This window comes from Emericellopsis cladophorae (genome assembly GCF_022114955.1).
Source record: "Emericellopsis cladophorae strain MUM 19.33 chromosome Unknown NODE_4_length_1054762_cov_117_872525, whole genome shotgun sequence".
Lineage (NCBI taxonomy): Eukaryota > Fungi > Ascomycota > Sordariomycetes > Hypocreales > Bionectriaceae > Emericellopsis > Emericellopsis cladophorae.
In genome coordinates this window covers 541,986-559,552 of record NW_026250929.1, presented here as the reverse complement: position 1 = coordinate 559,552, position 17,567 = coordinate 541,986, and the positions used below count along the sequence as shown (strand labels likewise).

Here is a 17,567-nt window from a genome sequence, read left to right as displayed (position 1 = left end):
GGGTCAGTCTTGTGGTACGGTATTGTTTTTGGAATTCATCAGAGCCTATAATGCTCAGCGCAAGTGCCAAGGGAAACTCTTAGCTTTTCTCACGACACGATGCCTGGCTCACCACTCGCTACCCCCAATCGGTACAACGCCATGCAAAAGCCAATGCCCTCCAAGCCCAAAGGGCTCTTCTCAGCCCGAGTGCCACACGTACATACTCGCGCGCATGTCATAAGTGAAACACGGCCACTCCCAAGCCAAACTCAATTCATGCCCGCCTCGGGTGCCAGCCTACCGAGCGGCGTGCGCTCTCGCGGCTTCTCAATCAGATCAGCGTAGCCGTCTAGACTCAAGCCCATGACCTTGACCATGTCAAATATGTGCGTGCCCTTGAAAGTCTCTGCCCAGAGTCGCACGACGGCAGCAGCCAGCTGTCGCAGCTTGGCATTGTCGCTGTTCGCAATCTCCATGTGGCCGCCAGTGTTCCCAGGGCCGGACAATGATGGGTCGACAGGCACGGCGAATTCGGTTTCGTCAAGCATGCGGCGGACGGTGTCGAGTAAGTTCTTCTCCTCGGGAGATGCCTGCGGGTCCGAGGGGCCGATCGAGGCGAGGGTGAGCAGCCAGTTGGCGAGCAGAATGGCGCACTCAAAGTTGCACACTTTTGTGTATTAGCCTTGTTCCCGAAAGAAATACGTGGCAAGACTTACGCGAGTTCTGTATGCTCCATTCAGAGGACTTTGCGCGCGCAACGTACGCCACGCCGGCTTTGACAAGCCTTGACAGCGCGTGGACAGCTTGGTACACAGCACGGTGCAGACGGAGGCTCCTCATGAGGAGAGGTGTCGCGCTCAATCTCGACGCAATGAGCGCCCAGTCCCTCGTCTCCAGAGCCCGGCCAGGCGGAAGGTCAATGTACAGCCTGATATAAGCCAAGCGAAGCAACGCGGACGCATTGTACGCCAATGAGCCGCCTGGTATCGATTCCGTCCCGCCAAAGTGCCCGGACTCGGCCGACCGTAGCTGATGCCGGTGCTCAAAGCTGGTCTGCCAGACGCGCAGAGCCTGTGCAACTTCCTCGACATCGTCGGGCTTCAATGTGCGGTGCATGTCGTACGGCGAGCCAGCCGAAAAGGATGTTTGCTTGAGCAGGTAGACGTGTTGGAGCAGCGCATGGATCAAGACGTAGTTGCCCAGCGACGATAATTGCGACGGGACACCCTCGTTCGTGCGGCCGAACAGGCGAGAGAAAGCCTCGTGCACTGTGATTTCGGCAATGGGTGTCGACTGTCGAAGCTCTTGCCACTGCCAAGCAGTCTCTGCCCTCCAAAGGCGAGACCTCAGGGGCAAATACAAGTTGAGTTCAGATGTCAACAAGAGAGGCGGCATGTTGTACGCTGTACTGCACAAATTGAAGAAGCAATAGGCGATGAGTTTCGTTCTTGTCGCCCCCTCAAGTCGCACCCATGCTTCCCAGTCTGACATGGCTGCTTGGCTTGTCTCGACTCTCAGTCCCTCCTCGCGAATGAGGACAGCTAGGTTGCTCTGCAATGATAGAGATTCATGTAAAATAGTCTTGGCGCCCCAGAGACCAACGGCAAACAGCAGTAGAACCGCCTGGATGGTTTCAAGTCGTGCTTGCGGTGTGTTCGGAGAACTCATCGTCGTTAGTGTCGGGTTGTTGGACAAAGCCAGCGAGTAACTTACTAGGGTTCCCGATGCGTGTCCTGGGTCATTGGTCGCTCAGATTGCGCGGAAGCAAAGGAGTGTCTGTATGTCATGCTTGGCGACGGTCTTGTTGAATGCGGACTGTACGCCGCGGGTGTTGGCAAGAGGGCATTCATGTCCGAGCTGTGCCGCCGTCTGATTTGCTCGTTGGCCACCGCTTTGGCCGCGTACCAGAGTGCATAGCCTCGAGTACTCTCAAACCGATACTGCGCGCCGACGGCCGCAATGGCCATTAGCAGCTCTGGCGCCATATCCACCGGCGAGAGCGTCGGCAAATGAAGAAAGGGCAGATGCTCGTGGAACCCAGTAATGTAACCCTCCAAGAACCGTGTCAAAGTATGCCGCGACGGAAACACAAAGTCATTTGGTAGGACCGACGAGAACTCGTCAAGCCGGTTTTTGATCGTATTGTGATCTGTGATGGATATTCGTGGAGGGGCCGCCCGTCCGCCTTCGTCGTACCGCGTACTATCATGAGGTTCCTTGTGATCGGGGGCGAGCGAAGCGTATCTCGAAGAATATTGACCACCAGTCTTAGATGGTCCCCGGCTCGCAGACGACCGTGGGAAAAGCCCAAACTGCTGATCTGGCTCAAAGTGAGGAGGGAGAAAGTGTGGCGCTGCTCCAAAATCGTCCATCAACATGTTGTAGTCATCGTTAAGCCCTTGATGAGACAGTCCATAGCCTGACGAGAGAGCATGGTGCTCTTCCCTTGAGCGGTCTCCATATTGTCCGAGTCCTTCGACAAAACCCTTGTTGCTTGCGTGACTGCTGTGATGACGATCCCCTAATATGGGAGGAATCGTGCTGACTTCGCTTGCTAGTGCAGCATCGGACAAAAGGTCAAGATTGCAAGCTGCTGATCTCGGAGCTGACCTTGCATCCTGTGGTAATGAGGATCCGCCCACAGGAGCTAAATGGCTGGTGTGATACTGCGGCGGTGGGGGTTGTTGTCGGTCTTGTGCGTGCAGTTGAGGCTGCTGATGTTGAGGTAGCTGCTGCTGCTGAGGGTGTTGATGTTGAGGTAGTGGTTGAGGAGGCGAGAGTTGCGGTTGCTGAGCCAGGGGACGGTGCATTCCCATATGGCCATGCTCGAGGCTCTGGCTGTCCGACGATAACGAAGACTGGTGCGTGGCGCCAGAAAGCTTGCGCGATCGCCCATTGTCCTTGTTGTTGTCATTGAGGTGGACGAGCTTTTCGTGCCGTACGAGCAAGTCACTGATGTCCATGTAAGCATATTTCAGGTCAAGAGCATGAAGAGGCGTAAGCGGTGAGTATTTAATGAGCGAGGTCTCTGCCCTAAATCAACCGGTCGGAAGGTGGGCGTAGCACGACACACAGTGCAAGGCGGGGAAGAGGTCGTATTCAAAGGGTTGGGGCAAGATGTGGTTCCCCTGAGAGGCGGTGATGAGATGGCTGAAGACAGCCAAAGAGGTTAGTAAACTCACCGGCGTCCAAAGGTCTTGCCACAGCGGTCCCAGTTACATTGGAAGGGCTTTTCTTTGGTATGTGTCCTCTCGTGTCGTTGCACATGCTCGACTCGTCTGGAGAGGTCAGTTTCTGAACGCCGCAGTTTGACCGGGACTGGAGGCGAACAAACCTGAAACATTTGTTACAGTACTGACACGGAAGGTTCTTTGGTTTCTGCCCTCGGTTCTCAACAGATTCCGAGGTAGCAGCCAGGGCGGCACCTGGGCCTCCACTTGGGTGCGGAGGCGACCCCTCGAGAGACTGGGCGGACAGCATGGTTGGGTGCAGGAGGCTCTCGCGGCCAAGTCGATCAGATCCAAACAGGTCTTTTGTGTTTCGGTCAGTCTGTGTCCGTTTCTGTGGGCGGCACATTCAGAGGGGAGTTGGGGAGCGGGGAAGACCCAGCGGATAATTCTAGTCGTGGAAAAGGAAATCGAGGCCGGCTATTATGTCCCCTGTGGAGAGCTCATGAGCCTCTTTGTAGTCGTCCTAAATCTGACTAGGAACCGAGAAGAACGACTGAGCGGCAAAATGTGATATAGCGAGGGAAATAACGGGCTTGGTGAGCTAATGCATCCCCAAGCTTGACTGGCTTGTGAAGCCGACAGTGGGTTCATGGTCCGAGGTGGCTCGAAAGGCTGGAAAGGATGGGATGGGAACGATGACATCCAATAATACTACGACCCGACAGACAGTGTGGGGATAGTGCTAAAGGGTAGATAGAAATGTCCAATTTTTGAGAGAAACTGAGGTTAGGAAAGTTGTGCCAAGGGTCTGATGATCTTCGTGGTCCGAGAGAGAATGTGACAAAGGTGTCGCGTGAGAGGAGAGTGCCCCACGGGGGTGCTTAGGCTGGAGTCCCAAGTAATGGGGGAGAATCCGGGGAAGCATGAAGCAGGGGAGCGGATCGACGACAAAGCCAGCGGAACATACGTACTTTGTGCAGTGTGAAGTGTGGCCGCGCAAATCGTGACAATAGTGCCCTGCTGCAGAGGACTGGCGGTGGATGGTCTTTCGCAGTTGCTGTATCTGGTCTCTTGCTCTCAGATGAGGGGTCGACTGCGACGAGTGTGAGCAATATGTAGGAGGACAAATGCGATCAGACGTGTGCGGGCGCGTGGAGGACGACAGAGGCGCGCGCGTCCATCCCAGGCGTGTTCCGACTGTTGTTGGGTAAGGCAGGGCAGGCAAGGTTGTGGAGGGAGAGATGAGGAGAGGAGAAGCGGGGAAAGCAAACATTAAAAGTAATACCTTGCGACGGCGCTCTTTGCACGGACCGAACGTGGAACTCGCAAAGCTGGGCTATCGCGAACGCCTCGCTGCGCCGTTCTAGGTCTAGAAGCACGACCAATTCGCAGCCCAGATCTGCCCATATGAGGGTCTAGTTGAGCAGGCAGAGATGCGTACGCGCGCACCAGGCTCACTGCGCGAAATCCAGGAAGAAAATGGAACGGAGAAATCTGCTGCTGAAACTCAATGCTTCTACTGAAGTGGTGTCACAGCTCGTGAGTGGCTCCAGCTCCGTCACCAGTGAGCAAGGCGCAATACGGACAACTGATTGGCACATGCGGCCCGGACGGGACTGGACTGGAGGTGCGCGAAAAGGAAGCGAATGGTGGGGAGGACTGGAAGCCCGACTGAACTGAAGTCATCATTTGAGCGCCTTTGAGTTGCGTGTGGGGGCCAGCGCTTTCCTCATTGTCCCCCCCCATGGGGCAGCTTCTGGCTGGCCCCTTCCTTCCCTCCAATCCCTCCAAGCCTCCAATCCCTCCAAAGCCGCTCCACTCTGGGGTCACACTCTCCGCATTGGAGAGATGATGATTCTTATGCTGCTGGCTCAGTGAGCTGAAATCAATTTCGGTGCAGAGCGCTTCCTCATGGCCAACTTGTGCATGCGATCCTCGCTTATACACCAGATCGCGCGCGAGCAGATAAACAACTCAAGGCATTTGATTTCGCGCGCAGGGCTTCTGCCATTCGCTGCAGCCCCCATGTATGGATACGTCATGGGTTGAAAGCTGAAGCGCATGAATTCCCTCCCTCTGCCTCCAGTCACTGACCCATACCGACCCCAAAATCGGCAATGCCCACCGAATTGTGCGACCCAATACCTACTTCAGGCTCCAATCTTCTTCTGAAACAATTACAGCGAACTTCCCGCTCCTCGAACAAGTCCCAATGCTGAGGGGAGTGCAAGACCTCAGGGAAAACGAAGTAGGGCGCCGACCCCAATCTCCTCCAATCACCCCGCATGCCTGCGCCTGTCGCCCCGCTGACCTCGGCTAAGATACTTTACCCTGGAGGAGCACCAGACAGATAAGTCATGCACTTGTTGACATCAAGATGAATGAGAAGCCCTGATGCCGAAAAGTCAGAAGAAGACTAATTGATCGTGCTGACGGTCACGTAGTTCAACAACTAGCCTAATATCAATCAACCATCGAGCGAGTAGCCTACTTCCTCCCCAGACCCCATCTTCACCAACCTCTCCCTCATCGCCTCGGCACGCTCCCTTTCGTGGCCCTCCAGCTTGCTCAGATCACACTGACGGACCCATTCCCCAACGCCATGCTGCAGCACGTTCCTGGCCCGCAACGTGCTCCCTTTCACGTGCCCCACCGACCCGTGCAGCGTCATTCTCTCCTTGGTGCTGTCGTAAGCGCCCCTGTGCAGGATATTGTTGTTGTAGAACGCGATATCGCCCGGCTCGAGCGTGACAACAATCTGACCCGGAATGTTCTTCTCAAACGGCGAAGCGGTGCGCTCCGTGTCGGTCCGCGCGCGCAGATGGGACCCCGGCACGAGAAACAGAGACGCGTCCTCGTACAGCGCAAAGTTGTACTGCGCGTGGAACGCCGGTTCCTTGAGCCGAACCATCTCCTCGTCCGCCGTGGCCGTGGCGGGGATATCGTCCCGGTGCCAGCGTAGCTCGAAATCCTCCTCGGGCCGGACGAGCATGTTGAAGAGCTCCATGACCAGGTCCTCGTCTCGGCAGCCGAGCAGCTCCCGCACGACGCCGAGTATCTCCTCCGAAAAGTACACCTTGGCAAACTCGTCAGCACCGGGGAGAGAGGGGTTCATGAGGTGCTGGACGCCCCAGATTCCCTTCTCGCCCGGCGTGGATGGCCATGGGGGAAACTGCTTGCCAAAGGTCCGGATGTGGGGCCATTGGCCGCTTCGCGCGAGCTGCGTGGCTTGCGAGGCGATGGTCTGAAGGTGGGAGACCTGTTCCGCGCTGAACAGAGATTTGATTAGGACGTAGCCGTCGCGGTTCAGGGCGTCGAGGTGCGGTGTTGGTGACATTCTGTGCGTGTGTAGGTGTGGTTTGAATGTTGGCAGAACGAGGACTGAGTGAGGGGATGTACGTGGGGACTTGGGTATCATTTCAGCTCGAGGAGGCTGAGGTAACGTATCACCAAACGGCTGAGAAGCCGATGACTATCCCCTCCAATCCTGAATCATACGCACGGTGCAGATCCAACACGCTAGATACACATTTCACGGTATTATGGCTCGACTAATCCGTACACACATTATCGGGCCATCGCACAACGAATCCCCTCACGGTCTTCTGCACGTCCAGGTCACCCGGGTCGTTCTCGAACAACGGCTTCTCCAGCTTCCTCTCTTCGACCTGCTCGACGAGAAATCCGTCCTTCCTCGCAATGTCGAAAAATTTCATGTCCAGCTCCCTCTTCCACGGGCGATAGCTCGTGAAGAAAACATACGCTTTCGCCGAGCGGGTCTTCTTCAGACACTCGCGGATCGTCCTGGCCAGATCCGGGTGCTCCTTGTGGCGAAAGAGCAGGTCTGCCAGGATGAGCACGTCGAAGCCGCCCTCTGGTACCTCGGCAAGCAGTGCCGTGGGGTCTGCGCCCCAGATAAAGCCCTTTGCCACGATGGTGCTTGCAATGTGTCCAGCCGGTTCGAATGCAGCGTCGCATTCGTCAATGTTCTTCTGCATATTCTGGACGAGGTCAATGTCCGGGTAATCCGTCATGACCGCCCTCTTGGCTCCTAGTATGCTTGCTGTAAGACAGGGCAGACCTGCTGCAGCACCCAGCTCAAGAATGGTCTTGCCTATGACACGGGTCGGGTCATCCTCGAAGTAGTCGGATATAATTTTGGCGCCGTTCCAGAGTACGTGAGCTTCTGTGGGCGAGGCACCCACGAGGTGCAATGTGATGGCCTTGCCCGTGCGGAGGGTGTAGACTTGTTGGGTCGGCGGTGGCGTAGGAGGCCGGTAGCCTTCCGGTTCGTCCATCAGACCGCCGGTATTGTAGTCGTCGTCTTCCATACTGGTAGACAGGGTGGTGGCTGAGCTTTTTCGTGTGAGATAGTGGGCCTTAAGTGAGACCCAGTGAGAAGAGAGCGATGTAGAAAGTGGAAGCCTTGCGAAGAACGTCTCTGATTGTTGCGTCTCGACTGAAAGGGTATTTTCTTGCACACTCACGTTGGCGTATTATAAGTGCGCTTCCACTCGCCTGTGCGTCGTCGCTGCAATGCCCTGGTGATGATGGTGCCAGAGGTCAAAGTTTGCACTGTTGCTGCAGCACTCATCTCCACCCACGGCACAGTGTGCGATATAGTTCAAATTTACTGTCCCATACTTTGAGGAGGAGCAGGCGGTCTTCCGTCGACTCAACCAAACCTCTCCTTGGCCAGTTGCTTGAGCATATTGACCGTGCCCTCCTCTCTTTCTCTCCATCTCCTCCGCTTCTCCTCCATCTCCTCCTGGCGCGCCCTGTCCATCTCCTCGCGTCGAATCTCGCGCTCGCTCTTCTTCCTCTCCTGCTCCTTCTTCAGCCGCTTGTACTCGTCCACGCCATCATCGCCCATGACCTCCCGCTCGTTCGCCTCCATGGTGCCCGGGGAGCGATCGCGAAACTCGCGCATCTTGGTGTTGACCGCGGCGCGGTTCTCGAGCTTGCGCTCCCGGGTGCCTGCGTCCGCGCGGGGCGCCATGTCATCTAGACGCTCCTTTTGCAGCGCGCGGTCGGCTTTCCTGGCTGACTGCAATGCGGAGCGCGAGTCTGCACGGTCTTCCTCCAACAACTCGTCTCTGTGCTCGAGGTCTTGCAGGGACGGCGCGCCTGGACCGACGCGTCCTGCAGGGGGAGGCACCGGCCCATAGTCATCCCCGCTGTCTCCTTGATCGTCCTCGCGTGCAGGCTGGTGGGATGCTTGTTTTGGCGCTATTACGCTGATTTCGTCTTGAGGTTCACTCATCCGAGGTTGGCGTGGTTCGGCGCAGATGCGGGCGAACATCTCGGGATCATACCAGCCCTCTGCCAGCTCGCCTCGGTTCCATTTGCCGACGAAGCTCTTCCACCTTCCCTTGATCTCTCTCTCGTCAATGTTCTCAAGCTCGATCTGTTTCTGCACGCTCAAATAATAGCCAAACAATGACCTGAACACGGGAAGCTCTGACTTGGAAAGCTGCCGCGCGGAGAAAGGGAGCTGCGCGGTTGCCTGAGGCCGACGATGTGGTGATCTAGAGCGCCGTCGTGATGAGCTGGGGCTTTGGGAGCGCCTCCCACGTTGTCGACGCGTCGACGAGCGCGTTGTGTCCTGGTGCGAGGAACGCTCATCACGGTGGCGGTGCACACGTGCATCATCTCTATAAGGCATCTTGATGGAGCTTGAAACGGAGAAGAGAATGTGATGGGGTTGAGGTGAGGTTATAATAAAGCACTGGTGGCCTACGGATACAGAGACAAGATCTCCAGAATAACACAGTGTTTTTAATACCAACGGCACACTGTGTATCCGCATGCACGATCTCAGGCTCAAGCTGAGACCCTCCTGTTAGTCTTGAAGATGCGGCGTGATCCATAGGGAGAATTGAAGCATAGTGTAGAATAAGTTTCTGACCAATGATTTATATACTAGTTTGGTTTTTAAATTAACCTAAAAGTTCAAGCATGTGCCGCTAAAGTATGTATATGTTTCACGCCAATTCAGTCGTCACATCATGAAGCACCTTGTACACATGCCGAGGCCACCGCCGCACCGATGAGTGAGCTTTCCTTTGCTGGTACCAGCTCGATTGTCCCGGCTTGCGAGCACCCGTTGGCCTGCACAAGATCGTTGGCAAAGCGCTGGCAATTGCCCCGGTAGTTTGGGTACTGTTCGATCACGCTGCCGTTGAACGCAACCATGGTCTTGCCAAGTTGGAGATCTGACGCGGCAATGGTCCGCTCGGGCGACGCAACAGGGAGACTGTCGACGTAGGCCTTGTGGCTTTCTAATCGAATGTCCCACAGAGTGTAGACGCACGTCGCGACAAGGGCACTCGAGCGGATGGACACGTATGAGGCTAAGGCACGCAGACCGATGAGATCCGATGTCGTGGGCTGGTGTGATGCAGGATGTCGTTCAGCGAAAAGTTGTTTCGCGTGTGACAGATCGCTGGACTCGTCGCTGATGATTGTTAGCACAGAATCTCTGAAACCTCGGCGGGATACATGCCTCTCCACGATGGACAGCGTCTCTGTGCTCAAGGAATAAGGCGTCGTGAGCGATGCTGGCACGACTCCACCAAAGATACCCGCGGTCTCGATGGCCTCGATCAGGGCAAAGCGCGCAATCTCGCCGAGATACATGCCGCTTGACATATGCTCCACGGGCTGAAAGTCTGGTCGCGGGTGGCCATCAAGTAGTTGACGGTCCCACCTCGTGATGGGCAGAATATCCTTCCCAAACATACCCAACTCCGTATTCACAATGACATGGCTCGCTCGATCGAACCAGCCAACGGGCCGTGTGCCAAACTTTTGTCGACCAATGAGAGTGGTGGGGAGGTAGACCGCAACGTTTAGACCTGTCCCTAGAATAAGACCGAAACGTGTCGATGGGTGTGTATATGCCTGCGAGAGCAAACACGCGCTCGAATCGTTGATGATGGCCTCAACTTCGACGTCCAAACCCTGATTCTTGCAAGCCGCTTCGACAATCTCGCCTAGGTCTTGGCCAATGAGGCCCTTATTCGCCATGAATCCCTTACCCATAGCCTGAAGCTTGCCTGCGCCCAACGATGTTTGCCTGTTGTGGAGTCAATATGTGGCCGAATCAGTAGGGACAAGAGTGACACATACTCGATAGGAAAGCTCCAGGCCAGCGCCATAGGTAGAGGCTGATCAGAGCTGTGCTCCCGCTTCATATCCGTTGCCACGGTTTCCACTATCCTCGCCGCCATCCAGTCAAAGAAAGCCACCCCCTCCAGGTCCTTGATGGGCTTGTCGATACGAAAGTTTCGAAACCGAAGAATCTTACTCTCTTGTTGTCCAGTCTCACCTAGGCCGAGTTCCACTACCGCCACGCGCAATGTTGAGCCACCAACATCAAGCGCGAGATACTGGCCAGTCTCCTTGCCGGTGGGTAGCTGATGGCTATACGATGGCAGCATACACTCCAGGTCGGACTGCAAACGCTCCAGAAATTGCTTCTTCAGATCTGTCGACAGTCGGGTGAGGCCGTCCCCGCTGATGGGACCCAACAGCGCGGCCTCTGCCTCCTTGAGAAACTCATCCAGGGTTTTTGTTGATAGGCGATGGCCCGCGGCGCCAATATGGCCCGCTTTACCCTCTTCAAACGCCAGTGGGCTCACCCAGTAGGCGAATATGGCTTGAATCAGTGACTTGCCCCGTAGCAGGCTCTTCACTATGGCAGCCAGGACGACATTCCGAAACGACGCCATGGCAGAAACGAGTGGCTGCAAGCTGGCGGACAAGGTTGACAGCGATGATATGAGAAAGGGTGGAGGGGCAATGAAGTCAAGCGTGGCGCGGAAGCAGAGTGCCAACTTCAAGTCGAGTCTCGAAGACAGGATAGGGAAGTAAATAGTGTCAAGCCCAGATCGATCGGCTTACGGCATACTCCAACGACCGACTCGCAGAAGAGGTCCGAGAAAGGGTGTTACCGTATGGAAAGCTCTGAATGGTGTTGTAGCATGGGCGAAGGCTTGATGGTCGCAGTTGGCTGTATGCCTCCCGTTGTTTCTTCGGTCGTAAATGAACAGTGGTCTCACTAGGGGCGGGATTGACCGCAACGGTGTAGAAGACAAGGGGAGAGAGAGAGAGATGGAGAGAAAACATCCGCGAACGAACGTCCCAACGACCTGGTACAACAGAGTCTCCCTGATCCAAGGTAGCAGGCAGGATATGGCGTTTGGAGGCGAGGCTCAACGGTGCAGGATGGGCGCTTGACGGATCCACGGGTACGAAACGTCTCTCCACCTTGGGTAGGAACCTCGACAAATGCAAAGATCAGCTTCTACACGAGGTCCCTGATGAGAATGAAACATGCCCCGAATGCATCGACAGCACAGCAAGGCACAGCGCAGCTCTCGCCAGGGCGGCTCCAATCGCCAGTCGATGGATGGCAGGGAAGCAGGGGAGCTAAGCTAGGTAGTATAGAGCAAAGGCAGACGGTAATCAGACCAGTGCCGGGGCGAGATCTGGACGCGAATCAGGCAGTTGGCGGTCTGAGCCGACGTTACAGACTGGCTGGCGTGCGGTGGAAGCGCACAGCACGCAGTATCCGCACGCGTAGATTTGTTGGTCCAGGGGTCCTCGTGGTGCTGATGCTAGCGTCGTTAAAAGTCGATCCAGCTCAACGTCGCACGCGGTCTGCGGAGAGCCTGAGGGGTGGACTTCAGGGGACGACGCACCACTCACGACGCCCACATCTGCGCTGTGGATTCTGGCTTCAACCACCCCAGGGAGCCATCTTGCTACGAGCGCTGGCCTTTGACGCGCTGTAGTGACCGTGGAGAAGGTGGACGGCAACTGGAGGAGTCAGACGCGCCACAATGACTGGAGGCCGGCAGAGAAAGAGAGAGAGAGGGAGAAGTGGAGGCTGCGGTTGTAACGTTGCGAGATGGTGGTGGCAAGCGGAGGCGCGCACGCAACGCGGCGGCGGGAAGGGTGGGGCTGTGCTGATGACTAGACCCGCCGAGCATTCAATTAAATGTTAGTGCAATGACGGCCTATGTCTGCTTGGTGATTGATCCTTTCTCTGCCACCAGACGAGATCATCAACATAAAGTACCTTTTTTGTCGTACTTGGCACTCGGAAGAGACAGAAAATACCATGGCCAATCTCAAGCAGCAGCATTTTTGTGATCAGAAGGTATGGATGAGTGTCTGTGCCACCGCCGATAGGGTTACATCTCACACCCGGTATCGTAGACAACTAACTGCTTGCTTCACCACCATAACCGTAATCAACCTCGGCCAGGATTTGGTCGAGGACGCCTTATCAAAGGGTCGACACATGATATATAATAATTCAGGCAAGTTCATACTCCAGCCTCGACTTTATAAGCGCGTCCCTCTGTCTCGAGAAACAAGCGTCGCAATCCAAGTGACCAAGTCTACGTACAAGGTGCTCCTGTGCCAGCCACGTGGGGCCCTAATTTGCTACAGCCACGGCTGCTCAGGACCACGAAGCAACACTTTCTGAAAGATCCTGGCCACCACCATCATTACAATAGTAAATCACTCTCGTTGCTGTAGAACGACGTCTCAACAAAGATGGGTCTGCCCAAAATCGGAACTTCCGGAACTCGCCATTTCGGTGAGGCTCTTCGATGCGTGAGTCCGACTTGAGACCTCACCTATTTAAGATACCTACTAGAACAAATCGTAGCGCACGAAACATCTGACGGAGAACTGTAAATCTGGAACGGGCAATATGTTACTTTGCAACCCCCAGGGGATTCCGCAAGGTGGACCATCCTCCAACGTTCAGTGCAGTGACGTTCCATCCCGCCCCCGTCATCTCCCCCATCCCCTTTCCGAATTTGGCTCGTCCACCTTGTGAACTTTGCACCACGCCGCGATCAACGTTGGCACTGTCATACCAAATGGACTTGTGCATGCCAGAGAAATGGGCCCCAACAGCGCACGTTGGCGAAGCGACTCGAGGATTCTTGACGAGTAGTCTGGAGTGGCTGATAGTACACGTACCAGAAGAGGTAAGATGGCCTATGGGGGTATCGATCATGGGGCCTCTGCTATGAAATCCGTCCATTCCGTGACGTATACGCTTGCAGTCCACGTCTTATTATACCCAGCGCCTCGCTCCTCTAACTACTGTCTTTCTGGCCTCTCCCTCGATCTTTCGAGCATCTCATCCAGACAATAAGTGACGTTTATCCCTATTATATAACCCCCTTCTACTTCTTCCCTTGCTTGCATATCACACTAGTCCTCTTCAAGGCGCACAAGGACAAGCCTCTCTTTCAAGACCACCGACGAAACCATGAGACTCATCATCCGTGACGATGCCGAGGCGTCGAGTGCCTACGTCGCACAGTATGTCGTTGATCGTATCAAGGCGTTCAACCCGTCTCCTCAGAACCCCTTTGTGTTGGGCTTGCCCACCGGGTCAAGCCCTCTCATCGTCTACCGCATGCTCGTGGAGAAGTACAAGGCTGGTCATGTATGTTCTGCCGGTCCCCGCCCCCATGTGCAACCACGCATGTTCTGACAACCGCATGTAGATCTCCTTTGAGAATGTCGTCACCTTCAACATGGACGAGTACGTAGGGATCCCGCGCGACCATCCCGAGTCATACCACTCCTTTATGTGGAAGCACTTCTTCTCCCACGTCAACATCCACCCATCCAACGTGCACATCCTCAACGGCAACGCCCCGAACCTCGAGGCTGAATGCATTGCCTACGAGGAGGCCATCAAAGCTGTCGGCGGCATTGACCTCTTCCTTGCTGGTATTGGTGACGACGGCCACATTGCCTTCAACGAGCCCGGCTCGAGCTTGGCGAGCCGCACGCGGGTGAAGACACTTGCGTACGACACAATCCTAGCCAACTCGAGATTCTTCGACAACGATGTCAACAAGGTACCTCGCATGGCCTTGACCGTTGGCGTGCAGACGGTGCTCGAGGCACGCGAGGTGGTCGTCATCATCCTCGGCCAACGCAAGTCGCTGGCGCTGCAGAGATGTATCGAGCAAGGGGTAAACCACATGTGGACACTGTCGAGCCTTCAGCTGCACCCCCATCCCATGATCGTCGTGGATGAGGACGCGACCGCAGAGCTGCAAGTCAAGACCGTCAAGGTAGAATTCCACCCCAACCCCTCTCCCTTCGCGCAATGTGTTCGGTCGCGCTGACTTTTTCCACGTAGTACTTCAAAAGCATCGAAAAGGTGGCGCTCGAGCAAGGTTTCGAGCAAATACTGCCTTCCAAGGTGCGCACCGGTAATGCTGCCAGCGTCCCCCAGACCCGTGTGGATGAGGTCTCGTCGCCCACAATCCTGGCACCACAGCCCACAACGTCGTGCTTGCTTCGCGCGACACCGGCGACCGAGTACCCCGTGCGGTCTGTTTCACCAGAGCTTGTGCCCGACAGGATGGCCTCGAGGATACCAGAGCCGGCGCTGAACAACCGGTTGACACCCAACCCTGATCAGCAGGTGTTGAGGCCGGCGGGCATTGCTGCTTAGGAGTTGAAGGAGGAGCGGATATTATCAATACCGCACATTAGTCGTTTGAAACAAGCTTAAAATAGAAATTGTCAACATACTCTTTGTCCATGTCCGTTGTGGACAATTGCCTACAAGACTCAAACATTTCCAGCCTCTCGCGAGCAAGAGTGGCACGCATCGCGGAACGAAGTAGTGAATAGATCTTCAGTTAGAGATTCACCAGAAACCAAATAGGCTGCCATCTTTGCCTGCCGGGGTATAATCAGTTGTACAGTACAATGGCTCCATTCATGCCATTCAAAAAAACAACGCTGATGCGTGTATGGTATATGTGGAGTCCATATTTCTCGCTCCATACCGGCCAAGACAATAACTAAGCTCGGAATCACTCGACAACAAAATATCGCTTTGTCTTGCTCTGCATCTGCTGCGCCTTGATCTCAGGCGGTACAATGGTATGATGAACGACGTGAGGTCGATACACCGCGTCAACCGGTGGCATCCTACGAGACATTAGCGCCTGCAAGATGATGTATGTAGTACCGAGCGACTTACCAATCGTCCACGCTTAGAGGGAAGTACTCGTAGAGGGGGTCTTCTTCCTCAGGTGGACTGCTTCCTGGGGCCAGCCCGGGTACGGCTTGGATCTTGCCTGCATGGGGGCTCGGTAATTCGGCGCTCGAGCGGTTCGGGCTTCTCTCATCGTCAGAGAGGGACAAGTTGATAGGTGCCGAGGTACTGTTCCGTTTCGCTTTCATCGCTTGTGCTGCATTAGGGCCCTGCTTGAAGGCGCTCGCCGAGTCCCTTGACCAGCCAGGGACGGGCGGTTTCGCTACTGTGGGTGAGATAGCCATACGTTTCGCGGGATGTGAGCCCTGACTAGGCTGTGTGAAAGGCTGCGGCATCACCCATTCGTTGCTCTGCCGTGCCTTTTGGTCAGTATTGGACTGGGAAAGCAAGTTTCCTGCATAACTCACCGGCACCGCTCCCATGGATTGTGGCTTGTGTAGGCTTGTCTGGAAGGCATCCCTCTCAGTCTTGACCATCTGATCGGCGGAGCCCGCGGTGTTCCTTCTCTCGAGTCTCTTATCGCCTGTCAGAGGAACATCCTTGCGACTGTCAAAGTTCCTTGGGCTTCGCCCACGCACAATCACGGGACCTGACCTGATCTCCGCAATGGTGATGGTGTCGCCCGCCTTTGTATTCCCCAAAAGACTGATTTGAACCACGTAATGCTGCTGCAGGCCTTTGCGTCGTCCATTGTTCGCCGTGGCGTGCTTGAACTGGAGACGCTTCCATGAAACAGGCAAGGACACTCGGTTAGCATCTAGCTCCTGGCCAGCGGCTAGGTCGAGTGGAAGACTGGGTGGTGGTCCGGCCACTTTCGATTCTTCTGGTGCTTGTGGATTGGAACTCTTCCAAGGGATCGAGATAATTTCCGTCGGTTTCCCTTCAATAGATTCAACGGCCGTGATAGTCGCTGACAAGTCCATCAACGGTATCTGCCGACCCTTTTCGTCAATAATGTGTGAAATAATTCGTGGCAATGTTATCTGCCCCGTGCATTGCCACAGGTTCCGGCGATAGCATGTCAATTCCAGAGGTCGACCCGTACTCTCAGCTCCAAACACGTCCTCGGCGACAAAGAACATGCCGTATAATTCGGCAGACATGCTCGTCTCGCCAATGTTCCCCACCTCGTCAAGTACTGTTGCTGATACCGTGGGTTCGGAGAAGCCCAAGAGCTTGTTGTCGAGCTCCTGTGGTGAAGCTTCATCGTTGACGTTGGCTGGGTTTGGGGGCGGTTCAAAGGCTTTGGCCGCTGAGTATTGAAAGGGATCTTCAAACGTGGTTGCAAAGCTGTCAAATTCGTATGATGGTGTAAAGGGTATGTGCGGAAGAGCGCCGCTGTCTCTGTTTCGATCGTTCAGCAACGGCTGCCGGGCAAGTGCGGTTTGACTTCTTGACTTCATGACTTACAGCAAAGCGTCCTCAAAGATAGCATCTTCGAAATGCATGCCGTTAAGATCGGGCTGGTGCGTCATCATGTGGTGTTGATGGTGGTGCATCCCGTCAGGAGCGCCAGAAGACATGGGCGGCATGGAGTTGAAGGCTGCCATGGCATCGTAGCGGTCGCGTGTGAGCGACGTTCTCCCGCTGCCCTACTGATGCTCGAACCGCGTCGCTGGAGAATGGCTACTTGTCGCAGTCGAGAGGCTCCAGCGTGTGATGCGCAGCTGTGGAGCTGAGACTGGCAAACTGACAATTCTTGGGCCTGGGCAAGCCACTTCACCTCACCACATGTGCTGCCGACAAGGCCGTACAGGAAGTGTTGTCGCTGGCGGAATAGCAGTCGGCACAAACGACAAGAGAAAGTCAAAAAATGTATAGGTAAGGGCGACAGGCGCAAGTGTCTCGGGCAGTGGATGGAGGACGTAGGCTGGCTGGACGTGAGCTAGATCAATTGCGACTGATGAGTCGTAGAATGAATGGAAGGACTGGCTGGGCTGGAGTCTGGAGAAGCCTCGTGAGCTCTGTCCAGCCGTCCAGGTGGTGAGCAGGGACATGGACTCTCCACGGCCAGCCTGATGGGGGGAGTGCCATCACTGGACACTAATAAGGAGCCCAGAATGGGGAAGTCGATTGGCCGCTCCAGCACGAGGCGGGGGATAGATTAGCGGGGAAGAGGGCACTAACAGCCCGAAACTACAGGGGGGTTCCAGTCTCACAGGCCTTTTGGATAGTACTTAGTATCGTAGCCTGTGGGCAAGCTGGAGACTGGGTCGCTCAGCGGGCGACAGGTCTCTTCAGCACACTACGTAATTAGTCACCTGGACTAGTGCTAGTGTCTCGGACGTCCATGTCGCCAGATGAGACATGGACTCCATCATGTCTCGTCCCGCTCCAACTCCAAGCCCCAAGCCGAA

At 55.4% G+C, this 17,567-nt stretch overlaps 7 protein-coding genes across 7 annotated transcripts; 1 reads left to right on the top strand and 6 right to left on the bottom strand.

The window, feature by feature from the left end:
* Positions 1–251: 251 nt before the first annotated feature.
* J7T54_006547 (DNA-binding protein-like protein) lies at positions 252–1,377 on the bottom strand (the record flags this gene model as incomplete). The annotated part of the gene is made up of 2 exons (XM_051502990.1): positions 252–649; positions 699–1,377. The coding sequence occupies 2 exons, from the start codon at positions 1,375–1,377 to the stop codon at positions 252–254; spliced, it is 1,077 nt and encodes a 358-aa protein (XP_051365358.1).
* A 1,252-nt stretch (positions 1,378–2,629) lies between these two features.
* Positions 2,630–3,462, bottom strand: J7T54_006546 (DNA-binding protein-like protein; the record flags this gene model as incomplete). Its single annotated transcript, XM_051502989.1, has 4 exons — positions 2,630–2,771; positions 2,842–2,934; positions 3,165–3,260; positions 3,317–3,462. The coding sequence occupies 4 exons, from the start codon at positions 3,460–3,462 to the stop codon at positions 2,630–2,632; spliced, it is 477 nt and encodes a 158-aa protein (XP_051365357.1).
* Positions 3,463–5,619: 2,157 nt separating this feature from the next.
* J7T54_006545 (uncharacterized protein) lies at positions 5,620–6,489 on the bottom strand (the record flags this gene model as incomplete). The annotated part of the gene is made up of 1 exon (XM_051502988.1): positions 5,620–6,489. The coding sequence occupies one exon, from the start codon at positions 6,487–6,489 to the stop codon at positions 5,620–5,622; it is 870 nt and encodes a 289-aa protein (XP_051365356.1).
* Positions 6,490–6,703: 214 nt separating this feature from the next.
* Positions 6,704–7,483, bottom strand: J7T54_006544 (putative nicotinamide N-methyltransferase OS; the record flags this gene model as incomplete). Its single annotated transcript, XM_051502987.1, has 1 exon — positions 6,704–7,483. One exon carries the CDS (start codon positions 7,481–7,483, stop codon positions 6,704–6,706), a length of 780 nt encoding a protein of 259 aa, XP_051365355.1.
* A 344-nt stretch (positions 7,484–7,827) lies between these two features.
* On the bottom strand, positions 7,828–10,885 carry J7T54_006543 (Hexokinase-like protein; the record flags this gene model as incomplete). Its single annotated transcript, XM_051502986.1, has 4 exons — positions 7,828–8,680; positions 8,949–8,991; positions 9,170–10,230; positions 10,284–10,885. 4 exons carry the CDS (start codon positions 10,883–10,885, stop codon positions 7,828–7,830), a joined length of 2,559 nt encoding a protein of 852 aa, XP_051365354.1.
* Positions 10,886–13,452: 2,567 nt separating this feature from the next.
* J7T54_006542 (glucosamine-6-phosphate isomerase) lies at positions 13,453–14,658 on the top strand (the record flags this gene model as incomplete). Its single annotated transcript, XM_051502985.1, has 3 exons — positions 13,453–13,632; positions 13,694–14,272; positions 14,341–14,658. 3 exons carry the CDS (start codon positions 13,453–13,455, stop codon positions 14,656–14,658), a joined length of 1,077 nt encoding a protein of 358 aa, XP_051365353.1.
* Positions 14,659–15,025: 367 nt separating this feature from the next.
* Positions 15,026–16,688, bottom strand: J7T54_006541 (uncharacterized protein; the record flags this gene model as incomplete). The annotated part of the gene is made up of 5 exons (XM_051502984.1): positions 15,026–15,143; positions 15,196–15,560; positions 15,618–16,033; positions 16,256–16,554; positions 16,621–16,688. The coding sequence occupies 5 exons, from the start codon at positions 16,686–16,688 to the stop codon at positions 15,026–15,028; spliced, it is 1,266 nt and encodes a 421-aa protein (XP_051365352.1).
* Between the last annotated feature and the right edge of the window lie 879 nt (positions 16,689–17,567).